General features: G+C 43.9%; 1 protein-coding gene across 1 annotated transcript; it reads right to left on the reverse strand.

The window, feature by feature from the left end:
* On the reverse strand, positions 1–27,013 carry znf385a (zinc finger protein 385A). The gene is made up of 7 exons (XM_073470641.1): positions 26,915–27,013; positions 19,582–19,692; positions 13,536–13,710; positions 6,326–6,685; positions 1,972–2,156; positions 743–835; positions 1–411 (listed from the first exon to the last, which is right to left on the reverse strand). Exons 1-7 carry the CDS (start codon positions 27,011–27,013, stop codon positions 163–165), a joined length of 1,272 nt encoding a protein of 423 aa, XP_073326742.1. The 3' UTR covers positions 1–162.

Genomic DNA, 27,013 nt, shown 5'->3' on the forward strand with positions numbered 1-27,013 from the left:
CTTCTTTCAGCGGCTCCATTCCCTTCTGTTCTCTCAGTTCGATATTTAAATGGTTGGATTTTTTTTCCCACTATCAATTGCTGTTTGTTGATCATGTTTGTATCTTCACAGTGTGCTTTTTGAGTGGCTGTTCCTGACTGGCCGAAGTCAGACGGTGATGTGTCAGTACGGTGAGAAGAGGATTGGCCCGTGGGTGGTGCGGATGGGCCCGGGGGCGGGTCTCAGGATGGCGTGGCTGAGAGGCGGGCCTTGCAATAGGTGATGGTGCGGGTGGGGTGCGGGAGCTGCTGCGCGGAGTGCCAGCTGGTTCGAGGATGCCGCAGCGGCCATTGCTGCAGCAACAGCCAAGGGGCTGGGCAAGAGCCCTGCACCCAAAGCTTTGGTGAGATCCTTGGAGAAGGTCAAAGAAGACTAAACGCAGATAGGGTGCACAAACAGACACAAGAGAAAGGGGAGAGAGGGATAAAAAGATTAGTTCCAGAAGGTCAACACATGGAGGGGAAACAGATATAGACCTTCAAACTGTATTCACATGTTTCAGTTCAATCGAGTTAATATTTTCAGAAGGAGGACACAGCCAAAAACTGAACAACTGGCAGGCTTTTGCAGGGATCAGAGCAACACGCTCTAACCACTCCAAGACCTTGCAGACCTCATCTAAATCATCAATGTCTGTGGAGCTCAGGTTTGCTGACTGTGTCACAGGAGGAATCAGAATTCAACAGTGAAACTTGAAGGTTACCGTCAGATCAGCTCCCCTGTGCTTCTTGTGTCGGCTGAGGAGGGGGTTAGGCTTGCCCGCCATGCCGTCCCGGTGCCTTCGACTTGATATGTGCTGAAAGGAAAGACAGCAACACATATTATTCCTGCTTTCTCTAAGTTAAAATATTTCCCATGTTAGACAAAAATGGACAAAGAAATCCAGCCATGTGAAAAAGCAGAGTTATGTACACTTGCGGTACTGATTATATCTTGAGACTATTTTTGAGAAACCGGATTCTAAAATGTGCAAAACATGAGAACAAATTCTGATCCATAAGTCATTATTTATAGCAAATGATTACAAATTCCCTCACAAATTATTGATAGAATGAAAAAAACATTTTAAGACTTATTTCCGAAGAGCCAGCTACGTTATGTTGTATATTAAAGGCCCAGTGTGTAAGATTTAGTAGCATCTAGTGGTGAGGCTGCAGATTGCAACTGGCTGGACACCCTTTGTCTCACACTCCATAACAGTGGCTGCTAGAAATGCAAAAAAAAGGCAAGACACTCTTGAGAGTCAGTATTTCATTTGTCTATTCTGTACTACTGTAGAAACATGGTGGAGTCCGTGAAAGATCACCTGCTGCCACTGTAGAACAAAAGGCTAATTGTAAGGTCATGAAAACACAGTTACTCTTAGTTTAAGGTGTTTATGCATGCATATGAATGAAAACTTTCTTTTTTTGAACATTATATTCAATTTCTGCCAATAGATCCTACTCCGTACTGGATCTTTAAAGGAGACATTATGCTCATTTTCAGGTTCATAATCTTATTTTGGGTTTACTACTAGAATAGATTTACATGTTTTAATGCTCTTAAAACACATCACTTTTCTCATTCTGCCCATTGCTGCAGCACTGTCTGAAACACTCTGTTTTGGCTCCTGTCTCTTCAAGGCCCCTCCTCCTGAATAACTCTCCTCTGATTGGTCATCTCACACATGCCTGACCCAGCACCACTAACAGAGCAGCTGTGCTAAATCGATTCTTACGTGCCAAACTAGCCACTCTGCATAAATTATGTAAATGTGTGACATGTGTCACAAAATAACAGAATTACGGGCGGGACTACCGACGAGGTGTTTCAGAAGCAGTGTTTTCTGTGGGAGAGAGGAGCTTCTTCTTCTACATAAAACTATTAAATACAATTGAGTCATAACGTTTTGGCTAAAATTACATACAGAGCATGACTTCTTCCTCCTACCTGTTTGAGTTGCAGTTCAGAGTTGACCCGCACATTGCAGATCTCACAGTGGAAGGTTCGTTCCTGAGTGTTGGGGTCCACCGGCCCCCCTCCCTGCTCTCCACTGGGCTTGGGGCCCAGGCGAGGATACGCCTTGATGGGGCCCAGCCCGCTCCGTGCCTCCAGGATAGTTTTGTGTTTGGTACCTGCAGGCAGACACACACACACATAAAAGCAAAAACTCAGGTCAGTAATGCCATTAACCAAGATGAAATTACATATTTAGAAGCTAATAGAATCAAATCTCTATAATATATGAGTCATACTGTTTCCGTCCATCTGAAGTAAAATGAGTCTAGACAGCAACTCAAAGCACTGATGGAGAAACAGTGACAGTGACAAATATTGGGCTCTGGCTTGACTCTCCAGTAAATTACCACATACTGTATGCACAACACACAGAATATGTCACTGGATGAAGTTGTAATGCTGAAGTTTTACCACTAGAGGGCTGCAGTCAGACATCTCTTCACATGATGATGTGGAGGATGGTCTCAAAGCCCTCTCTCATTATAAAACGTTGATCACTTTTGATTCAGAGGAGTGTGTGAGGTGAGGTCACACAGTTTGGCCTGTAGTAAATTATATCACCACATGTGCCGGTGGTGGACCACTGAACCCTCACTGTCAAGATCCATAATTCTGACTGTAAATGTCAACGTCTGGAAATTTATGGGCGGATTATTATGAGAAGCAGGTTTGAATGGTCTTAGGATGGATCTGCAGTCGAACACTTGCTACGCTGAACATGACACCGTTACTTTTTTAATGGTTCACTAAATATTTATGCGATCAAAGAGCATTATTTTAAGGGCATAGCTTAGTGTGTCGTCGTACTGGGAACAAATTAAAATATCATTCTGTAGATGTGTTTCTTGGCAATACCAAGTAGTACATTACGTTTGAACTCAGGTCTCTTAATGGGCTGATCCCCTATATTTCACCTTACACTGTGCTATTAATCATGATTTCAGCAAGTAACGCAAATATTCAGCAATTCAAAAAAGGTATTCTGTTGTCCATAAGAGATGTCCACTCACCAAAAGGAATTTACAAGAGATTTTTAGCTGTGGGGATGTATGTTTTATAGAATAGACAACTATAACTTTTTGGTGTTGGAGAGCAATTAATTGATAAACTACAATTATTTCAGAAGTCTGTTGGCTTTTAACAAGAATGACACAGCATATCACCCCAGATTAAGTTAACCTGCACTGTCTCCCTCTAAAATTTCTATTAATCTTTAATGAGGCTCTTAATGGTTTGGGACCAGCCTACATTACTAATTCTTTTTCATTTGCCAAATAAATAATAAATAATAACAAAATTGGCAGCTCAGCCTTTTCTGACTTCACAACAAACCATGGAATTCCCGACCTGCCTGTTTAAAAGACATCTGAAAACATATTCAACATTACCTTTACTGTTGCTCTTCCTTTGTTTTATTTTTATCTTTTACATATTTTATCGTTCCTACCACACCTCGTCTTATATTTGTAGTTCATTTGATTGCTTGGTTTTATCGTGCAGTTTGTGCTCTTATTTTGAATATGTGTAGCATTTCTATATGCTGATATATGATCCCTCAAATGAAGTTATCACACACTCACAATTGTGCTGAAACAGTAAACTTACTGGGGATTTAATAAATATAAATAATCACAAGCATCTTTTTTTTCTGCCTTATAATCTCTAAAAAAAGATTTTTTCACACCAGAGCATATCAGGCTACATTTATGCTGCTACCAATATAGGCCGATATCATCGATCATTTTACCGATATATCAGTCGGACTTACACAATATTTTTCCTTTTTCCTTGTGCTCGATTATTTTTGGCCCCATCAGCCCTCCACCCCCTTTACTGCTACATGTGGATGTCTTGAAGTAAAGCATCATACTGTCATTGGCTCTGACTTTTTTCTGAATTTCTAGTCACTCTCTAAAATCCCTTTGAACAAAGTTAAGGTTACAGAAGAGATAGACATCAGCGGGACGGGGTGGCTGGTGGGGAACATGGAGGCTGTGGGCTCCAGTGGGGAAGAAGTGGCTGGAGTGACGGATTTCGCTTGTGGCCAGAAATGTGCTCTTGGGGTGTCTGTTTGTGCTTTTGTTCTATTTTTGTCTGACAATGGATGGCCCAGTGGATTTAGTTGTCTTTGTTAGGTTGACTCATGGCGTAAACCAACACACAAGCAGACAAGGCACATTTGAAAACACAAAAATAGCCATTGTGTAGACAGGAAATAACATTACGTACATAACATACTTTCTCTCATTCTTTTCTTTTCTGCTGCCACGCACACTGCTCATGTCTGCACGACATATGCTTTTATTTTCAAACCAGGCTAATATGCACAGTTTTGATTTGAGGGTGATTGCTTCCAGATCGTTTCCCTCTTCGAGTTTCAACTGTTTCAACTTAGTCATCCAGGGGTTGAACTTTGGAGCCAACTAGCTGACAGCAGGCTGTGACCTCGGTGTGATTGATCTCTTTTTATACTGACATGTATGATGTAAGACAAATGTACTGTGTGTAGTCGTTAGACTGATAAACAATTAATCAGTGCATGGATTCCGAAAGCCCTATGGAGCTTAATCTTACCATTATGGTGGCAGTGATTGCAGCTTTATTGATTAATACTTTATCCAACATTAAGAGGTATTTATTGGCTGCTTTCATGGCTGAGCTGGCCGCACCAAACATTACTCAAAGCTAGGGGGATACAGTTACACTGAGACTGTGCCTCATTGTCTGTTGTGTCTCTGAAGTTTTCCTTTATGTGAAGGAGAGTGCAGAACTCCCCAGAATAAAGAGTGGAGGTCAGCACATAGAAAATGTCCCCAGAGGGAAGCGAGGTCAAAGGGAGAGCTAAGTTGGTAGGGCATGAAGGATTAAAGCAGGCAGCGGGCACCTGAGGGGTATTTGGAGCCCTGAGAAAGTGTTGTATTGTGTGAAAGCTGTCTGGCTGAATGAAGCTGGTACTGTGGTGAGCTCACCCACATAACAACCTATTTTTCTCCTATTTCCCTGCTTAAATCCCTCCTGCAGTGGTTACCCGCCTTCACCATCCTCCTCTGCAGCTTTTTTCAAAGTGGAAGCCTTCAGGCTGTGGGGAAACAGTTTTTATGCTGCATGCTGCAAATGACAAGACAAATCATGAATGTTTGATTGAGGGAGAGTTTTTTTTTTTCTTCTTCAGTAAGTGTGGTTGAAGAAAGTGTCTGTTAGCAGAGTGCTGTCTGAGAGAACAGCATAGGAGAGGCACCTTGAGAGATCAGTGCTCGGTTACACAGGTCTAGCCTGTCACTGTTCAACAGATCAGTTATCTGCTGATCAGTGTTCTTCTCAGTACCCTCTGCAGGGTCACAGTCAAGTCATCAACTCAGATGGTAGCAGTTACAGTATGAGAGGACAGTAATAGACTGTGTGTTTGTGTTTCTTTGTGCAACTGGGAGGTGCCAAAAAAAAAGACCTCCACGTTATATTGTGTTTGTTTTTGTTACACTTGGTGTCATAACTGTAAAATATGAATTATCCTTTTAATCTATCATGTTCTGAAATTGTCTGAAAAGCAGCAGTAATCCCTGGTGCACATAAATAACCAGACACTATTGATATTAAAAGGAGTGTAAAATGTCATAAAATATGTGAAAATATATGATATATGTGAAAATGTTGCCTCACAAATATTATTTAAAGATGCAATATGTAAGGATCTTAGATGAAAACATTCAAAAAATGAACTAAAGTTATCAAGTGTGAAGAAGAAACATCAACATTATGACATCTATGTTTTTTGTTGCAGAGATATCTACTGAAGTTAGCATGCTAATCAGCTAGCCCCAGCCTGTCCGAGTACACACACCAACAGTAAACACCATCGGTCCCCTGGTGCTCCAAGCTCCCAGTCTGGACTGCTGGCACGGCTACACGGCTAACTGAGCTAACTAGCTAGTGAAAAATTCTGAATCTCACAAATGTTTTATTTGATACTGGATTAGACTTGACTGGGTTAAAGGGACCTTGGTGGAGGTATGCACTACACTGAGTGCCGTTTAGAAAGTCATAACAACATATAACAAGTTGCTGAGTTGTCTTGGTAAGATTCCTCTGACTCACAAGTTGTAATACATTCCGTTTGCAGCAACAACAACAGCTGTGCGGTTTGAGTTAACAGAGAGGAATCCAACCTTCCTTCTCCAGAAATTCATCAACAGTAGATCCAAGGATAACACAAGTTAATCCGCCATGGTTTCATTACCAGCTACGTCCTGCAAAGTTTCAGCCTATCAGAGCTCACAGATTAACCCACCTTTGTTGTGGGCCTCAAGCTGTGACAAGGAATTGACTGCAACCTTGCACAGTGAGCAGTACAGCAGCTTCTTGGCCTTGTCCTCCTCTGTCTCTGGATTGGACGGGCTGCTGGAGGCCGTGGTGCCGACGGCCCCTGAGACCGGGGGTCCAGACCCGGGCTGCTCTGAGCTGGAGCTGCCACTACCGCAGCCTGGGGAGGAGGAGGACGGGGGGATCAGGGGAGGAGTGGTGGTGGGCAGGAGGGGGCACACTGAGGGCACCGGTGAGTCCATGGGTGGGGTTGGTGGGGTGGTAAGAGGGGGAAGGGGCCCCGGGGCCAGCAGGGGCCCGTTTAACTGTGACAGAGGCCGTGGTTCATCTAGAAAATCAAAGAGAAACACAGAAAGTAGGAATAAATGTCAAAAGCAATGCAGAGGAAAATAAAAGAACTCATTTTGCAGTCAAAAAGTGCATAACTCAAACAATAAAGTGTTATACTGTTGACTTCGTTGTCTTTAAACTCTGCGGTGAGGCAAAGTTCCCATGAAAAAAACACTCTGCTATGTCAAACCACACCGCTTACCACTCCCAGTCGAATGTTGACGGCTCGGTCTGGTGCATAGATCAGACAAACCAACATAAAGCGCTTGCAGACGGAAGTGCTTTTTATTTCCTACTGTACAGGCCGTAATTGGTTAAAAAGAGTGCCTTTTAATTTAAGATACATCTTAAGTGGAGCCCAGAGGGGGTGGGCGCGTGTTTAATATGTTTTGAGGCTTTTTGAAGCTTTCAAGCCGATCTTTCACTGATGTGGTCTCATCTTATTGAAATGTTTCCTGTCGGGAGAAATAGGAAACAGATACCTCTGCCTTTGCATGTTTTGATTCTTTTCCACACACCTGTTGTTTCTGGCAGGGGCTGAATCAATATGGCATTTGCTTTGTCATAGGGTGAAGACATAAGGTCCAAAGAAAATAACATTAAGTGAGCTCTCCTCTCACTTTTTCCTCTGCTCACTCCCTCTGTAGGTTTAATGTGTTTGATCGTGTGACAGTTAATTTTTCTTTTCTTTCCATCACAGAACATGTTTATACGTACATTTCCAGACACATGGTTCTGGTCAGCCACTCCCATACGCAATCATTTTGGTATTCACTAAGCAGTGGGTGTTGGCTGAAAAAAGACCCCCTAAATTTGGGTGGGGTATTCAGAACTCCCCCCATCCTCTCCAACTCTCCAAACTCCACAGGATGTAGCACCGAGTGCAGGGAATGGAAAAGCCCCGATGGATTAAGGTATTAAAGGGATAACATGTAGTATTCCAGGCAAGAAAACAAATGTTGACTTTAACTGCTCAATTTCCTTTTAAGGATTCCCATGAGCTTTGTCATGTCGTAACAAGTCCATAGGGGCTGTGATATATTCATGATTTCATTCCATCCTGTCACTCTTATGTGACTATGATGATATAGTATAACTATATATAACCATTGCATCATCTCTGATGAAGATGCCATTGTGAGTGCTTTCCATTCCTCTGCTGTCCAAGATCAAAATTCTCTCTCTTTCCGTATTGGAAGTTTCCAGCTGCAGAGCTGCTGGCTGCACAGAGCGTTTGTCAAACAGATGTTTCATTGAAAAGAAAAAAAAAAAAAACCTGAATATTTCTTACTCTGACTCTATGTGGCATTGAGGAGTCAATAAACCCGGCCTGGATCAAAGTGCAGTGTGAGGGTAAAAGCTTTTCGGAGAGGTTTGTGACCCATAATGTGCTTATGCTACCACAGCGCTGACTGAGCTGGTTAAGTTGATTGCAGAGTTTCTACTTTACCTGCAAGTGCAGGAGGCCAAAATGACAGAGAAGTTAAAACAGTTCTCTCCAGCATTGTTGAAGTTTGCCCACACGCAGGCAGGCACGTACACGTGCACATGATTTCACCACAATACCGAGAAACACACCATCACTGCGTCCGTAACATGTGGTTTGAGTTAGAATCAAGTGTGGAGGAACAGAGGTGGTTGGCCAAATAGTAATGAGGGATTTCATGATCCATGATGGCCTGGAGGTCTGCCTACCAAACCCTCACATCCAGTCACTGTTTCGACTCATACCACAGTGAGCGTCACAACACTCATCCCCCTCAGAACAAGTTCAGCTTGAGGCTAAACCCTCGGGGCCTTCGTAGCCACAGTGATTCACTGTCTGTCTCAGCAACCCCAAATTATAAATCTCACGGAGCAGCAAAGTGTTTCTTTTTGTCATATTTACTGAGCAAAATGAAAAGTGTGAAAGATTTGCTACAAAGTAGAGAATTTTTTCCTTGAGAATTCAGAGGCACTTGATTCTCCAGAAACTGTGGATATGCTGCAAGTCTAATTAAACATTGATAAGGCTGTTAACTGACCTTCTTCCCGGCTCGCCAGCCACATAGCCAAACAGTAGAAGGCATTATTCACTGGAAGAGGTCAGCAGAGGGAGATAACTCAGTCCAGATGCTTTACACTATAGCCCGGTGTGTCTGCGTCGCCCTAATCCACTTCAGGAAATTAAAGCTATGTATAGTATGCAGTCCACGGGGAAAGGTTTTGTTGATAAAGCCGTGGGATTTAATACAGATTTATTCAAATTCAGACCAAAAGCACTTCCGTTGATTGTCGCGAGAGTGAAAGTTCAACTCGATCCCTGAAGACTTGGCTTCTTGGAAAAAAAGGTTCTGATTGTGAAATTAGTGTGGAAGGCATTATAATAAGGAGTGCCTGTGTGAGCAAATGCTCCTCATTGTACAAGGAATGTAAGTGATCCCAACACACAACGAGTAAGCCTTTTTGTTTGTTCATAAGATGTAAAGTTGAAGGCAGAACAGCAGAGTTATTGCTGTAATCAATCCTGTGTGTAGGTGGAACATTATGCCGTGATGAATACACTTTGTTTATCGTAAGTGCTGCAATTTAAACCAGCGTAAAGAGATTACAGAGGCTTGCATTATGGTGAGTTACAAGTCATCAACAAACTGTCCCAGCAACAAATCCAGCAGGTTTAACACACAGTGACCGACTGACTGTGTGCACATGATAGCTAGCAGCAGCAAGAGTTACTTAGGGAGGATGACTCCGTCTACCACCAGTGCCCCCCATTCTTAATGATTAACGAGCTACGAAACCCAACCCTGGCCCTACGAGAGCCGGACCACATTCATAATGCAGTTGGGTGCTTTTTTCACAGTCTGGCCTGCATCCGAACTCTGAGTCACACACCAATGCTCGCACACATTGCCACACACATTCGCGGACATGCAAATTATGTTTTTTCATTCCTCAAGTTTATTATTTCAGGTAGATTTCATCAAATACGCCGAACAAACAGGCGAATTCCCCGAAACTTCAACTCCAAGACCAACAACAAATACAGACAGAGCGTGAAAAGCGTATCAGCGCCGTGTAACCCGACACTATAGTCGCCTCATAGCCACGCAACCCTAGCCCGCACATGAAAGTCATCTGTTTAATTGACCTTGGGTGTGTGTGTGTGTGCACTTGTGAGTGGTTGTGTGGACTATAGAGTGCTATAATGTCAGGGTGGTTTTAAGCGGGCCCTTCATTAGAGTGGGAGTGTCAGAGGGATAAAGAGAAGGGGGAGGAGGGAGGAGGGAGCTTCTCTTCAAGTAAACAGCTGCCTCTGCATCAACCCGCAGGCCCAGCCAAACCCTCAGCTCACTGGGCCAAATCCCCCAAAGCCAAGGGCCTCCTCTTTGGGGGCAGCTCTGACCACAAACCCTTTGAGGACTGACAAATGCGTGACGGCTGCAAGGGTTAAGCATTCAGCGTTCAAACAGTACTGACCTTTTGTTGTTTTAGCCTTCAGCAAGGTCCTGTTTATGGCCATCACTGTTGATTTTATTTGATATGTTAATGAGAAATGATGCCGTATTAAAGAGAAGGTCACAACAATGCTAGACAGGACTGTACTTGTAATTCATCGTGTCTGAATGTCTCAGAAGAACGTGATATTGCGTGAAATTGTAGATCAACAAACAGACCACTGAGAAGAAAAATCTCCCAACGTCGACAACAACAAATGCTGCTCTGTGTTTAAGGGATGTGCACTGTGGGAAATCTTCCTCTTGCCTGACCACACTGTTTGTGTACGTGTGTGCATGCATTATGTGTATAGCCTATGTATCTATGTGTCAGTTTCAGTCTAACTGCCCCATAGTGACCCACGTTAGTCTCCACAGGACAAACCACAGTGTCCGTCCTCCTGACTGCTTTCCCAGTCGTAGCCAGGCACAGCTGCCTGCTCCCAGAGATCTGTCCCAAGGGACCGTGGAGCAGAGGGACAGGATCACACTGAGGACACACACACACACACACACACACACACACACACACACACACACACACACACACACAATCACACAATCACACACTCACACACTCACAAGAAAGCAGGCATGCAGGCAGGCCAGGAAGAGACAAGGCTCCAGGGTCACGAGACAGAGGCTTGGATGGAAAAAGGCATTCTTTCACATGTTGCTACTTTCAGATCTCGATCATGGCAGGATTGTTTTGGCTCCTCAAGCTCTTGGAGTCTCGCTAATGGCAAGTGGCCTGGAGCTGATCTCAGATCCCCCATGAGGGAAGGGGAGTGAAAAGGACTGGCCCTCTTACTACTCTGGGATGGGCTAAAAGAATTTTAGCTTTAGTGTTATTTTACTGGATAAAATAAAAAGTCAAAGATAGTAAAAGGGATTTGCTCTGCTGTTTTGGCCTTTACCTGCCCTGAATTTCATCTTTCCATTCATCGTGTTTGCTCATGTGCCCTCTCGTCAATAAGCTGGAAATGTCTGGTAAACAGTGAGCTACAGGAACTTTTGTAAATGTCAACAAAACATGGCTGGTGTATTCGTTGCCTCATGTGTGATCCAAGGACAAAGTGGTGACACTGAGGGAATGGAAAATTCTGGGTGGAGGAAGGAGAAGGGCAGAGACACACAGAGAAACACCCAGACTCCGAATTATAGCTAGAAATAGGAAGATGAGCAAGACAGAGCGAAAATAAGACTGAGACAACACAGACTAAAGAGCTAAAGAGAAAGAGCTAAAGAAAGAGTTTGCCACACCTTACCAATTAACAAAATAAATCTGCCAACAGTAAATTGCTTTTCATTAAAGTCACATCAGCTGCTCTGTATCAGATATTGGCTTAGACCCTGCCCTGTCAGACTCTTCCATGGAGTCATCTTTATTTTTTTTCAATCAGTCTTAGCACTCATTACCAACACCCTGGGCTCAGGCAGGCAACATGGTCTATTTTGACTCTGTGGCAAATGTTGTTGCACATCAATATCTCACTCAGGAGTGGGCAAACACATATGCAAGCCACAGTGGGGTTCCCTGACAAGATGCCAAGAAACTGCCGCGTGTTTGCCAACTCACTTGCTCACAGTCTAAATGGATGGACACAAAACTAGATTTGCATTGCTGTGGTTAGACTGGGCTAATACAGAGGATTGTCCGTGGTGCAGTAATGATGCATCGACTTTGATCAGCCTGTCACTCAAGCAGGAAACCAGACGTGTTGGTTAGTCGACTCCGCTTTTTGCAACTCAGCTGTTGGACGCACAACTAAACACTTTTATCTCCATATTAAACAAGAAATGGCCTGTGACAAAGGTCTGCGAAAGTTAATCTATTAATTGATTGATTGTAATCGAATAGATAAACTTTTCTAATAATCAATTAATCTGTTAGAGTCATTTTTAAGGAACAAAAGTCAAAATTATCTGATTCCAGGGTTGTGGATTGTGGGTTGTGGACAAAACAAGACATTTGAGGATGTCATCTTGGTCTTTGGGAAACACTGATGAACATTTTTCACCATTTTATAGATCAAACAACTAATTGAGTAAAGCAATATTATGTAGAAATTGTCATTTTGTGCGATTTGGCACCCCCCATAGTTTCTGAGTGCAACACCACTGTCGTAAATACAAAAAATTGAAAAATTATGAAAATATGAATTTCAGATTACTCAGCAATGAAAATAAACGTTAGTTTCGGCCCAACTGTGATGTAAACTAATGAAGAAAGAGCATAAGCATTTATTTATTTGTCCAGTCACTAGCTGATACAGTTGATACACATACTGAATATTATACATTCAATCAGGTTTGTGCTATGATTTCAATTTAGGCTTCTCAACCTTCTTGGAAAATCTGGCCAGACTCCTTCAGTTTTCACTTAATTTTCTACCCGCTTGCCTTCCTCCATCTGATCATCGGCTGTTTTCATCGAGCCTTTGCCAGAACTCACTAACTGTAGCTGCATTCACTCTGACTTGCTTTGAAGTTAAGGCTTAATTGAATTTCTTAATATAATTTAACGTGTCCAGAGCCACAGAAAGGAACTTATTCATCTGCGTCCCACTTTTAAACTAACTTCCTCAGTATTCAGAATTTAAATACACTTTAACAGCCATTAAAAATAGTTATCTCAGAATGAAGCAGACTGTTAAACTATCTAAAGTCCGGGAAGCAAAAAAACTTATTCAGCTACTTATCTTTCATGAAAGAAACATCTCTGAATGTGAGTGAATCTGTGAGACACAACTGTCACTTCAAATAGTTTCTTGAGGTTTGTGGGACTGTGTTGTTGACCATAAGTTCTGCTGCAGCCACATCAGACCACACAGAGAGCTGAGATGTTCACAAGAGGAACAAAACACAGCAAAGCTGCCGTGATAAGCTGTTTTTCTTGCATATTCTCCATTAAATTCTTTCAACAAAACGATAAGCCTCTGAACGACCTGCACAGATTGAAATGATTATTTCTACAATAAACTCACAGAAGTCACTTTTCTGTTTCTACTGAATACCCAGTCTGCTCTCATTGGTCAGCTCACACATGCCTGAGCCAGCACCGTAACAGAGCAGCTGTGCTAAATCAGTTCTTATGTGCCAAATTGGCCACTAGGCATAAATTATGCAAATGTATGACATGGTGATGTAGTGTGTCACATATGTAGTGTGATGTCACAAAGTCTCAGTTGTAAAGGAGAGACTACTGACGAGGCATTCAGGACCAGTGTTTTCTGTGGGAGAGAGGAGCGTCTGTTGGTGCCGACCCTAACCCTTTTTACTGTTTTAACGTAGAACCTATATAAAACACTGAAGGAAAGGAAACAAAGAAAAAGCATTATAGCTCTTCCTTAATATTTTCTGCTCTCTCACCTGCTTTGCTGGACTCGCTGTCTGGGGCAGTACCAGGGGCTCCGGGCGGAGACGGGGAGGAGGTGGGCGGCACAGTCTGAGGCTTGTCCCCCTCCTGTGGACGACTCTTAGAGGTCTCTATGCCTTTGACTCTCCTGGCATGGCGGTTTCCTTTGTAATGGGCTTCTGCCTGGCTCTAGAGGAGAACAAGTGAAAAACAACATGTTAACGTTGCCAATCTGGTGCCAACAGGTGAATAAAACATTGCAGGCTGGATTAGATTAACTGTCACATGCATGCATGTCATTATGATAGCATGTTATTCAATATACTCTGGGGACTGGAGCCACAGAGAGCAGGCAGGTTTACAGTGGGTAGACAGATGGATTACAAGCAAGGGAACAAAAAGATGCAGTGATGGACACAAAGACCTGTCGGTCCCTTTTGTCCCTCCATCTTATTATCAGGTTGTCAAATTAACAATACATTTTCATGCACTACATTCGGACTAACAGTTCATCTGTTTCTGGATCATCTGTTTGTTTTAACATACATCCCCTGCAGTCTAAACCTCTACATACACCCTGACAGTACTTGGCTCCAGTGTTCATTACTACAGCCATGCTGACAGACATGCCAAAGGGAGTTGAACTCTGGGTCACTGGGATGCCACATATCTGCCTGGAGGGCCCATAAGTCCTACCCTCGATGCTACAACACATGCACGCACATTTCTACAGTACACATTATCAACGGGAGGCTGGCATACATGGGTTTCTACGACAACAATTCTGTCAGCTGCTCACTGAAAAAACACCGGCTCTTGCACAATCCCAGACTTAATTGTTGCCTGTGGCGTGGTCTAAAATCTAAATATACATGCTAGCAGGCAGCAAAGCCCCTGTCTGTTATATCTTATAGGAAGATAACATAGGGATGTGGATTCTGAGTCTGGAGATCATCCTGCATTCCAGAGAAGAAAAAAAAGGTGCAGAGATCCATTACAGAAGCTAGAGTTGCTAATCTCCTGATGAAAGGCTAGCTACTAGCTAATGGGTTTGTTCAGACTGTAGACACCAGAGGTGAGTCATTCGTCAGGAGACTACTGGGACATCAGGGGAGTCTGTCTCTAGTCTGTGTGTGTTTGTGTGTCTGTTCAGAGGTATGTGAGCCAGGGACAACATGGCGGATGGGATGCAGGGTTGCTATACTGAGCTGTCGCCAGTGGTCTAGCTTCACAGCATGGTGGCTGTAGAAACAAAACACACACATGTACACAGACATGCCCAAAGGTGGGCAGGGGGTATTCATTCTATTTGCCATCTGTTCGCCTGCTCTTTATCGCCCCTCTATCGTGGTTTAAGTGTCTCTCAATTAAAAAAACAAACAGGCTCTGTGCTGATGCAGACACGTAATGCGATCGTTCCCTGCTATCTCCGCAAGTACGCAGACTGAGCAGATGTTTCATGGCCAAATAACATTCATATCAAGGGACCGATGATGAAGATGATTATTAAGTGGCTGGATTACATTTAGTTGCCAGGGAGAGACATGGTCTGAAGAGCGGCTGACAGCTGCCACAGGTGCTGAAAGGCTTGGAGGATTTGACTGACACTTTAGGACATCACAGTGACCACAGGCTCAGGCGTGGGGACAGACTGGATTGGAGAAGGAGGCAGGGGGTGATGAGTAATGTTTGCGAGCCTGTGTTTCGTGCCTGACGGCATCCAGGCAAGAGCTGGCACCGTAAACCAGGTGAGGTGGCAGTAGAGGTTTAGAAGATCACATGTTTCTTGTAAATCATGATGACAAACTGCGCTCTAGATATAGCTGACCCTTCTGTAACTGTAGCCTGTCAAAGGGGTCTTAAGGAGCTGCTTTAGCAAAGCCTGGAGATCAAGGAGAAGAGCAGAAAAGGGGTGGGTCGGTTGGCTGCTGAGAGAGACGTGATCTCTCAGATGAAAGGAGGAATGAGGGGAGATAGTAAGGTATATGTTGGTGCATGGCGAAGCAGCCACAGAGGCTCACTTATCCTCTAACGCCAAGCCAAGGGGATCAACAGCCAAGCAGCTGCAGTGTGAGGTCGCGGATGGAGAGACGGGAAAGAGAATGAAGGGAAGATGAAGGAGAAACGGCGCCCAAGACAAGGGAGGTGATGTTAAGAGCTGGACTCAGAATGTGAATGATAAAAGAGGAAAAGCTGCACCACATCAGCCTGTGATGCCTGTGTTTCATTATGCAGGGGGTTCAAACTGATCGAGCGCTTTCCAGCATGACTATCATTCTGAGGGGAAAGCTATGATGTTACAGCCACAGCTGCAGCTCCAAACGAGACAAAGAGGAAGAAGAAAAGGAGAGGAAGTTAACGTGAGAGAGAATAACAGATAGACTGGGACAATAAACAAGCAGGAAACAGTGAAGGAATGGTGAAGTAGCAGTGAAGCGGTGAAGTAGAATGCAGGAGAACAAGGGATGCATATCAGCCTGGTCTTGCTGCAGCAGCTGTGACGCTGGTCAATGCAGCGCGACGGAGCCTGTGATGTCACTAATGCAGCACGCCACCAAGGTTATTCTGCATAAACCACCGTTTAACACCTCACACCACCACACGATGCACGGACAGTAGGGCACAAACCCTCCCCCCATCCATCCTCTCCTCCCCCTCCTCTTCTTCCCCTCCAAGTCTCCTTCCTCTCTGCCTCTTTCCCATGATGCACCGGGGCTGTCAGAGCCAGACACTAATCCATGCCCTTGACGAATGCATCTTATAATAAGTAGTGGCAGGCAATTTTAGGCATTTCCACACTGTAAATAATGCAGCACGAGAAAGGGGGACAGATAGAAAAAGGGGGAGAAGGTTGCAGAGAGAGACAGAGCGAGATGCACAGAGGGAAAGATCAAATGGGACGAATGAATGATGGCAAAATGATGCGTGAAATGGGGGAGCACGGGGTGGGAGCAGGGAGACAGAACTGGATCCTTTGAAGACAAGTACATTGATCATGACAGAACATGGTAAGCCCCAGTCGCTCTCTCTGACCCAAGCAGCCCAATCAGCTCACAGATCGCAGATAAAGACGGAGAAATGTCAACATCAAGGGCAAAATAATCTTCTTTTTCTTTCTCTGGCGAAATGAGGCAGAGAATGCAGCACAAGATTCTTCGAAAGTCTTAAACCACTGTAAAATTTTTATCCATGAAATATTCATTCCGACTTGACGACTTATGTAAAAAAGAACGCCGTGGGTGGGGAGTCATTCTATGGCAAAATGGAGGACAGTTTTTCTCCAGTCGAGCTTAGTGGGACAGCACAAACTACACACAGTTTGACATTGCTGATGTAGTGCAGCGTGTGCTTTTTTCTCTTGTGCACGCTTGGAGGTGAAAGTGACAATGACAGCAGAGTGTGTATATGTATGTCTTTTATCTGTCTGGAGCCAGGACATAAGCCATGATGGCTGTAGGTGTCACTATTGTTACCTCTCACACACGTGCACAAATAAACCTGACGTGAGCTTCAGTGGGGAAACCAAATTCTCATAAAAAGCAAACCTGTGCTTTCATATTGCTTTATTTTAGATTGTTTGGAAAATCATACCTTTTTATGAATCCTACAGTAAATGGATTTTGTCTTCAGTCTTTTATTGCATGTTAACTGGATGTATTGTATTATATCGGGTGGCTGTGGCTCAGGAGGTAGAGCGGCTGTCCTCTAATCGGAGGGTATGTGGTTGGTTTTCTGGCTCTGGCTGCATGTCGAATTATCCTTGGGTAAGATACCGAACCTGATGCATCAGTGAGTGAGTGCATGTGTGAATGGTTGAGCACAGAAATATCATGGGGTGCTTTGGAGTTAAGTTGCTGTATCACTCTTGATTAGCAGGGCAGCCTCTGCAATCAGTGTGTGAATGTGTGAGTGAAAGGGTGAATGTAGCATGTGTTGTAAAGCACTTTGAGTGGTGGGTAGACGAGAAAAGTGTTAACATAAAGGCAGTCCATTTATATACTCATTTGTGGTTTGCAGTTTATGTTGTTAGTGTTCATTTTCTTATTGTTCTCAACTGACTTGCTCAATTATTCATACTGTTGAAGGCACCGTGAGGAGAAGGACAGGAGCAGACTATAGCCCCTTCTACGCAGCCTGTTCAAGTCGGGAATTCGGCACCTTTATTCCGCCTGCAAACTGTCTGCAAAGTGGGGAGACAAAGAGGTCTGGGAGCTCCTTACCCTCCGAGCAGAGGGTGAGATCAACCATTATATAAAAGGGATGATGCGTGATTGTTATCGTCATGTTTTGCATTGTTCTGAAAGCGCATATGTAAAACATCACGCTAAATGCCAACGCTGTTGTGTTACACGTCATGCGTCTTCTGTTTGTGAAACGCTGACATGCTATCCAACTTCCCACGTTGGGGTGGCATTACGCCGCTGTTGTTTTGTTCGGTGCAAACAAACAAAGGCAGCGTAAAGAACAGTCTTGGTTGTGGTGGTATTGTGTGATCTCTTTTATCTGTCAGGAGCCAGGACATAAGCCAGGATGGCTGTAGGTGTCATCAAAACAACACACTCGATGCAGACCCCGTTGTGTTACACGTCATGTGTCTTGTGTTTGTGGAATGCTGGCATGCTATCCAAAGTCAAACACGGAGGTGGTATTATGCCGCCTTTTGTTTGTTCAGTGCATATAAACAAAGGCAGCGTAAAGAAGGGTCTTCGTTGGGGCGGTATTGTGAGATCTCTGTGTAAAGAGGGATTTTCGCCAGATATCACTCCCCATATAAACAGTATTGATCCCACAGTCAGAATTACTCTGCCTTGCATGACAACACATTTTTGTTGTGCTTGTATTGGTTATATTTTGGACAGATTGTCTTCTCTTGTAACTGTATCTCTTTTCTTTTGAGCCGTCACCATTAAAAACATTGTTTTAACCATTAAGTTAAATATTTAAATTCTTTAAATTCTTCACAGATTTACTGTATATGCCAACTTATCCAACAGGACATGTCTATACTGAAGAAGCCTCTATCTGAATGCTAGCAGAGGGGCTCAAAGTATTTCATCACATAAACATCTCTGTCTAACTGTTTCCTGTGCCTGTGAAGACATACAGCAGAGGCCTCTGCAGAGAGCAGGCTCAAGATTACAGGCCTGCAGCTCCCTGACCACACGGAAACCATGATTGTAGACCTGAAGAGTATATATAGCACCGGCCCTTTCCTTAATGTTATGTATTGTGGATGGATGCACGCCCTGGCCCTGATGTCCGCACCACTGAATAAGGAGAATCACAGCCAAATTATACACTGCACACATGACATTTGTCATGTGTCCATCCTGTTCATCCACAGAAAGGAGAAAAGACTGAGAACGGGTTGGCACCGCTTCACATAAAATACCTCCATATTGTTTTGTTTTTGTTCATTTGTCATCAGTCATGTGTGCAAGTTGCCCGTGGGTGCAACGTGCCATTAAACTCTCATTATGAGATTTTATACACCATATGGACAAGCAGATTAAACTGCTGTTAAAAATAATTGATAGAATTATACAAAAAGTATGAAAAAAAAAAAGGTTCTTACTTCATGACACGCAGATGTAAAATCAACGTTACACATGTTCAAGATCTGTCACTCTGGTCTCTGGTCTGCTCTGCAAGTGTTGTCAGTGTTGAGAAAGTGTGAAAATGCAAGCAAAAACATATATATATATATATATATTCTCCTATCCAGTTTCTGCAGCAGCTCTTGTGCCTCAGTGATTGTTGTTTCTTCTAACTCCACACTGTAACTGAAACAAATTAAATTCCAAAGGGGTCGCCACTGCCAAAACAAAGCCCAAACAAATGCACCACATCCTCCGTGTCAATACCCGCTCTCGGGAGAGAAAACAGGAAAAGAAAGCCTTCCAACATCCAACACATTCCTAAAGAAATACTGCATGAGGTGAAAGGTGTTTGTGTATAAACAGCGAGACACATGTGTGTCGCCACATGGGAAATGTGAAAGATGGAGCAAGCAAGAGCAATCCACGGTATGTGTTGTTTTGCTTTTTAATGTTTCTGTACCTCTGAGTTGAAGCGGATCTGGCAGACGTTACAGGAGATGACTGGCCGCTTGGTCTTGATCAGCGGTACCCCAAAGGTGTGGTTGATCACGGCCTTCTGCACTGGATCCATCTGACGGAGAAATGACAGAGAGAGAGAGAGAGAGAGATAGAAGAGCAGAAATCTGTTAGCTATAATTCATACTCAGCTACTACTACAAGGCTGCGCTCCAGACATCCCGGTGCTACAAGTTGACAGGTCAGTCCATCATCATGATGTAAGCGGTGAATAAGCTTTGCCCTCTGCCTCGGATGGTGGGTGGAGTAGAGAGGAGCAACAGGTTTTTCTGCTACAAAGACTAAACCTAATAGTCCAAATGACCACATGTAGTGGATTTTCACAGTGTGTTTATTGTACTGCATGTCTGTGTTTACTGTATGTTCTGCAAACTGTGGTCAGTGTTGACAGCGTGTTGCTACAACTGAAACACCTGTTGCATCCTACCAAAGCTCAGGCTTCTGATGCTCACCAGGTTGCTGCCTCATACCGTCCCTATGCTAATTATTTCAGCTGGGACGTTCCATCATCTATTAGCAGCTCTCCAGCGTGTTCTTTGCTAAGCTGTCCTTTTAAACACTGTTCCAGACACTAAAGACCCTGCCTGTACGGATCTAAAAGGGCTCCATTCCAATTATTTATCTATGTTTGAAGCTGAGTTTATCTAGCGATCTTTGTTAATTGACCTCTGGAGTCAATGACGGGTGTGGATTTCCACACCTAGCAATTGTCCGGCACTGTGTCTGCAGCTAACACAGGGAACATGTATAAGAAGATGATGTGGCACTGTATGGGTATGCAAAAGGAATGCAGGGAAAACAAAAGACCTGGCCTGAAGAAAAAAATGGATATAATGCCTTGAATTTGTACACCGGAGAGGGAATGTTCCAGCGAGTCCTCCAAGTCTGATGCAAGCCTGTTGGTTTGGAGAGCCCTGACAGACTCTAAATTACTCAATTTGGCTCGTCACTACAATTAATGTGGCTAATCACCAAGCTTTAAGCTATCTGTGCACCCAGAGCCACATCTGATATACAAATGGCTCAAGTGTCTGGCCTGAGGAGAGACAAAGAGAGAGAGAAAGCAGCTAAAATGAATATTCTCATAGCTCAAGCACGAGCAATTTGAATTCTGCACGGTTCTTGTTACTTGGCAACTCCAAAGAAACAGGGTAAACAGAGAAAAGAAAGAAATGGGGAGGAGGCCTGAGACATTTAGCTGGGTGACAGGACGGTGCAGAAACACACCATCTGGAGGAGCGAATGAGTGAGGGAGTGGGAGAGGAAGATGAATTGGGACAGATAGACGGAGAAGAAGGGGGGAGACATGGGAAAGAGCCCAGAAAGAGAAAGAGAGAAAGAGGCCCAGGCCGGACATCCTCGCATTGCACATTCTTATCTCATTTGGCTTTCATTCCCATACTCCACGATCCATGACTCCCTCTTTTTCTCCCCCCAGAAACAGCCTGAAGTAGGCAGGGCAGATATTGTGCAAAGACGTTGGTGGATGAATAACTCAGCAGTGACTATGCATTAGCCATCTGAAGATAACAAAGCAACTGACTCCTGCCTGATTGCACCCCGACTCCCACATTACAAGCAGACGTGACTAAAGAACTGCTCGTTAAATACTGTACGTGGGTGTCCATGCCCTGACCTACCATCACCCTTCTGAAGAAAGTTTAACAAGAACTGAGCAGCCATAGGTGGAGTAACTGTATAAACGGATCCTGGGCTTCTCCCCAGCCAGTCAGCTCATTGCTCTGGGTGTGGGTCAGCTATGATCCATCCAGTTGATTCAGCTGTTAAAAACACAGTCCAGCTGCCAACAAGCCTCTTTGGACGGCAGCTCTCATGGCCTCTTACGAACGCTCTCCAAAACATGTCCTCATGAAATAGGAGCAGAGCACTGTGATGTAACTGCACAGGGATTTTCCAAAACAGGCTCAGTCGCATTGACTGATTACACACAATCAGAGTTTATGATTAAATCAATATCATCTCTAAATCTGCTATGTAAATGACGAGTGATTTTTGAAGACTTTCATGTCAGTTTGGAGTTGTTTCAATATGGTGACAGCTCTGGCTGGACTTAAACCACAGAGACCAGCATCACTCAGCAGTTATGTCAACAGCCCCTCAGGGCCCGAAGACCCAAACACCCTCATGCCTTTTATTAACGCAGAGCACAAGCAAGCATCTCCCGGCACATGCACCCAAACATCCTCTTTTGTGGTCTTTTATTTCACGTTCCCTCCTCCCGACTCTTTATCTTTCAGTCTTTCATCCTTTCTTTGTTTCCGTTCCCTTTTTCTAACAGCGTTTGATCAATCCCCTGCAACAAAAAACTTTGGAAGGGTTGAATTCCAGCAATGAGGAATGCACTGCGCTGTGACTCTCACTGGGACCACTCAGCTGGCAGTCACAGTAAAGTCTGCACTGTGCCAGATAAAAAACAGCCTTTGAAGCTCTAACTTCTGCAGTGCTTTTGAGTTGTGCCCAGATTAAGACACGGTTGGCTTGAAAAAAAAAAAAAAAAAAGCGAGAAGCTCCAAGCATTAAGGTACTCACCTTCTTCTCCTCTGAGTCTGTAGTAGCTTGGAGCTGCATTGGTCCTCCAGTGTGTGTGCTGCTGCTGGCCGAGCTGTGTGTTTGGCTCTCAGCATGTGCAAGACTGAGAGTGTGTGGTGCACCTTCCTCACTCATTCAGCCTCTTGCTGGTTGTCAATGCTGAATACAAACTAACTCACACACACAAAGAAAAATCCCTAGTGATGCATTTCCAGCAAAGATTTCTTTGTTTCTCCTTATTGTGCACACTCTGTGCTTTCCCTTTGATATGCTGTGAGAGAAGAGGTAACTGTATGCTGTAAGGTTTTGCTCAAATCTCTGCCTCACTGTCTACTTTTTTTTTCCACTGACACATCACCTTACAAGTGCCTGTCCCTTTTGTTCAGCCTCCCTCTCCTCTCTTCTCAGCTGCTTTCTCTCTCGCTGCTTCACGCTTCCCTGTAGTGAGTTTCCTTCACTCTGCTCACCAGTTTTCTCCTCCCCTTCTCTCTCTCTCTCTCTCTCTCCCCTCTCTCTCTCTCGCCCGTCTTCATGCATCCTCGAACCATCCAGCTGCTAGTCCTGCTCGACCCCCCCTCCCTCTTCCCCAAAGTTCACACCATCTATCAAATGTCATCATCAGCCACTGGAGCTTTTCGGCCCGACCCACCAGCCCCCGAGCAAACCACACATGAACTCACATTCACCCACACAAAACTCCTCTCTGGTTTCTTGCTGTGTTGTAAAAAGTACCCAAAAGTCATACTTGATTAAAAGCAAAGATATCATGTTGAAATGTTACTTTCATAAAAGTCTTGAAGTATCTGATGTTAAATGTACTAAAGTATGAATAGTCACTAATGTAAAAGCAAAAGAGAATTATACAAATACCTAATGTTAAAGGTGTTACTGATAACACTCAGCCACTAAATATGGCATATATATATTTAGTATTATATTATATATATATTATATATATTCATATATATCTCCCCTCTACCTTTGCATTCACCTGACAACACCGCTGTTGTTCAAATCATCTGCCCCTATCAGTGACTGTCAGTTCGTTCTAGCTAATGTTATGGTATATGTAACAGTAGCTAGCTGATGCAAACTTAGCTAACAGTAGCTCAGGTTGCTAATGTTAACGTCGCTAACGGTAGGGCAGCACAGTATGCTGGGCGCATAATGTAGAACTCAGCCTTTTTAGGCTACTTTTTAGGTTTTTTTGTCCACAAACTGGCAACTACCAGGCATTTTGATGCTGACAAAACATGGATACCATGATACCAACAGAGCTATACTATTACCAGACCTTGTTAGACGCTAGAAGAAGAATTCTTACACAATGATGAACAAAACAATCATTTTGGACCAGAAGAGATACTTTTATTCTGCACCTTTCTGAAAGCTCTATCGATGTATTATTTTTTTAAAAAAAAAAGATTTGTCTACATTAAAATGTGCAACATGTAAGAACTGGCCACCTGTCACAGGTCACTTCAAACAAATCAGAGAGCAGCACATCGGCAGAGGAACCAACTGCTGCTCACTGTCCTCTTTTCTGATATATGTTTGTAGCTACAAGCTGTCGTTAACTAGTTAGCTCTATTAGCCATGCAGCTAGTGGCATTACCTAAGCTGACTTGAGTGTAGGTTGGAGCAGTGGGGGAGTCTTGTCGTTACACCGCTGGCAACAGAACGGGGGTCAGCAGCCTCCATCTTTGAGGCATACTTGAGTTAATTAACTTAGTTACACTACGTCAATGGTTTCTTGCTACAGTGATTTGAAGAAATGTGTGATGGCTTTCAGCCAGATATCAGTGCACATAATATCTGATAAATCCCCATGACCAAGACCTCGACAAAAGATATTCTTAATATATAAAAGATATTCCTTTTTTTTTGATTGATCAGTCTCGATCAGCAACAGGTGTGATGAAACATCAGTCAGTTAATCTAGTGCTGGAATAAAAGAGTTGAAGGAGCCTGCTGGAGAGTGAGTTGTTCAGGAGCGACAAAAGAGATGAAAGGAGCAAAGACAGCAGGTGAGATCCAACAAGTCTGCACGCGGCTTTGCATGATTAAACACCTTCATCGAAAATCCCTGACTGTGCAGCCTGAGCGAGTCCACATCGGGACGGGCAGGCTGCATGACTTGGAGTTGTGTGTGTGTGTGTGTGTGTGTGAGAGAGAGAGAGAGAGCACGCGTCTATATCAGGACCAGCTGCTGCAGATAAATAATTCAGTCTCGTCACTGTCTAGAGGCACATCGGGTGAGACAGGTAGGTAGAGGACAAATCACATCAGAGGACCATTAAAGCTGTATATGGCTTTAGGAGAGGCCATTCCTCTACTATGGAGCTAATAACCCTTGATGCGAGTCTCATTAAGACTGTACAAACTCAGCACAGATCACTTATTAAGAGAGAGCGAAAGAATAACTAGCTGCCAGCTGAGTGCGGGGACATTTCTCAGTGTTATTGCTGCTATAACGCTGTGTCTTCATTGAGGTATTGTGCATATCAGTGTGTCGGTGCAGACAGACACCAGAAGGCATTTAAAACATGAGGAAGGGTACCTCTTATGTGAAATAAACGGTGTTCATCCTCCATTGTTGCAGTTAAATGAAGGAGATGAGACATAAGCAGAGTCACTGGCTGATTGTTTAAACATCCTTCTGCCTAAAAGCCCAACAAGCTATAAAATATAGTCAGTGATGTAAACAGAGCAGCAAACACTTACTCTCTTACCCTCGGTCTTCCTGTATAAATTTACTCAACTGCACACTAATACTAAATTAAACATAAAAACATCTCCGGGAAAGCTGAGGGCCATGACTTCCTCCGTAGGAAAACATCAACACAGAGCCTTCATTAGCAGCAACCAAAGTTTATTTGGTTTTATTTTTGCATTTTTACGGCTTGAAAATGTTTTCTTCAGGCATTTCCCCTGGACTTTTCATTCAAATATCAACTGTACTATCATTAAGTGTCAGTCAGTGGTTTCTCCATTTAATGCGCTACTGTAAATGTGTATGTGCCAGAATGCAGTGGAGCTATAAGGTCAGAATAACCTCCGAGCCTCTCCTATGGCCCCATCTCCTGGCCACTGGGCTGTAAAACACCACTCAGGGCTGGCTCACAGTCATCACCGGCAACAGCTATTAACATTCACAGCGTCCCTCTGGACCTTCAAACGTAGTTAACGTTCTGAAGAAGGAGGACGGGAAGCAGAGGGATGTTACAGAATGAGTAAGAGAGAGAGAGAGAGATTCAGAGGGAGAGACAGAGGGAAGAAAGAGCAAGCAAGAGTGATTTCAGGGCTGTGCTACAGCAGACGCGAGGGTGGAAAGTGAGTGCCTGCATCATCTCAGTATCTCTATTAATCCATGTCTGCTGGGTGCACTGCAGTTATAACATCAGTGAGAATGCTTCCACTTATGTCATGGCCCATGGAGGGCTATTAAAATGACTGTATCATTAAAATGTGTTTAACAGCGTCTGGCCTCATGTTACTGTCGCTGTCGTGCCATACGTCGTTGAAACAGATGCCAGATGATATCTAATTAGTGGCAGGAGATTTCTGTGTCAACCCTTTGTAAACCGCAGCCAGACAAACCCAGAGACTAACTCTGTCACAGACATGGTCCAGGAATAGCACTGCCCCACATACAGTACATGCAAAGTTCACTGATTTTACATATTGCTGATGAGAAAACGTGTTGACATTCCCTAATGGAGTCTTGACGTGCAGTCGGCACATTATGCTGAGCTGGCGAAATGCTAAATGTCTCTCCGGTCTAATCTAAATGATAAGATGTTAGTCAGGGCCCGGGGAAACAGGAAGATCCCTCTCCGTTTAAATAAATATCACATCAAACAAACTGTGGTGTTTGAAGTGCACAGCTATAAAGATGGCCTGAGAGCTGCTCTTTATTACTGTGCTTTGAATTAAGGAATGGGGCCGAGTGTGTGTACATGAATCAATACAGTCTCAGTGATCTCAGTCTCTTCCTTTATAGTGAGGCCTGACAAAAACACAGCATGCTTTCTTGGTTGTGGTTGGCAGCACCTCAACAACTTAAAGGTACACTGAGACATGTTGTGCTTTTTTAGTTTTTATCCTTTCCTTCAGTGCGTCATATAGGTTTCCCACCTAAAACACTGCTCCATAAACGCCTCGTCAGTAGTCCCGCCTTCAATTCCTTCTTGACATCACACTACGTCACCACGTCACACATTCACATAATCCATGCCTATATTCACAGTAGGAGTGAAGCTAACTGGAAGCTGAAAACATGACCAAGCCAACTGGAGACATGGTGAGCGGTGCTGGCTCAGGCGTGTGAGGGCTGACCAATCGGAGCAGACTGGGTATCCAGGAGGGGGGTTTTAAAGAGACAGGAGCTAAAACAGAGGGGCAATACAGTGCTGCAGCATGGACAGCATGAGAAAACTAATGTGTTTTTCGAGCATTGAAGCATGTAACCTTATTCGAGTAGTAACCCAAAGCAAAATTACGAGCCTGAAAATTAGCACAATATGTCTCCTTTAAAGCCAGTTAAAGTATTAGAAAAATATATGTTACACACGGCAGCAATTAACACTTCATGTGGAAGCATCACAGAGGTAAATACACAGGCATCAATCAGTTGGTCAGCTCCCTCTTGTGTGTTTCCCTTATTGCACCGAGTGAGTCAAAAGACTGCAGTATGCGTATGTGTTTGTGTCTGCATCAACTCTCACCGTGTTGAAGTTGTGGAAAAGGTTCATGCTGTGTGGAGGAGGGGCGGTCTCTATGGGGAACTGCAGGAAGGGCTTCATGTCCAGGTGGGGCTGGATCAT

The sequence above is a fragment of the Pagrus major genome, chromosome 7, assembly GCF_040436345.1.
Source record: "Pagrus major chromosome 7, Pma_NU_1.0".
NCBI classification, from domain to species: Eukaryota; Metazoa; Chordata; class Actinopteri; order Spariformes; family Sparidae; genus Pagrus; species Pagrus major.

Excerpts from the sequence above, each read along its gene's own strand:
- znf385a (XM_073470641.1), bottom strand. The coding sequence starts at position 27,013 with ATGATCCAGCCCCACCTGGACATGAAGCCCTTCCTGCAGTTCCCCATA. Across the intron at positions 19,693-26,914 it reads TTTTCCACAACTTCAACACG|ATGGATCCAGTGCAGAAGGC; the intron begins GTGAGAGTTGAT and ends TTTCTCCGTCAG. Across the intron at positions 412-742 it reads ACAGGGGAGCTGATCTGACG|TCTTCTTTGACCTTCTCCAA; the intron begins GTAACCTTCAAG and ends ATCTGCGTTTAG.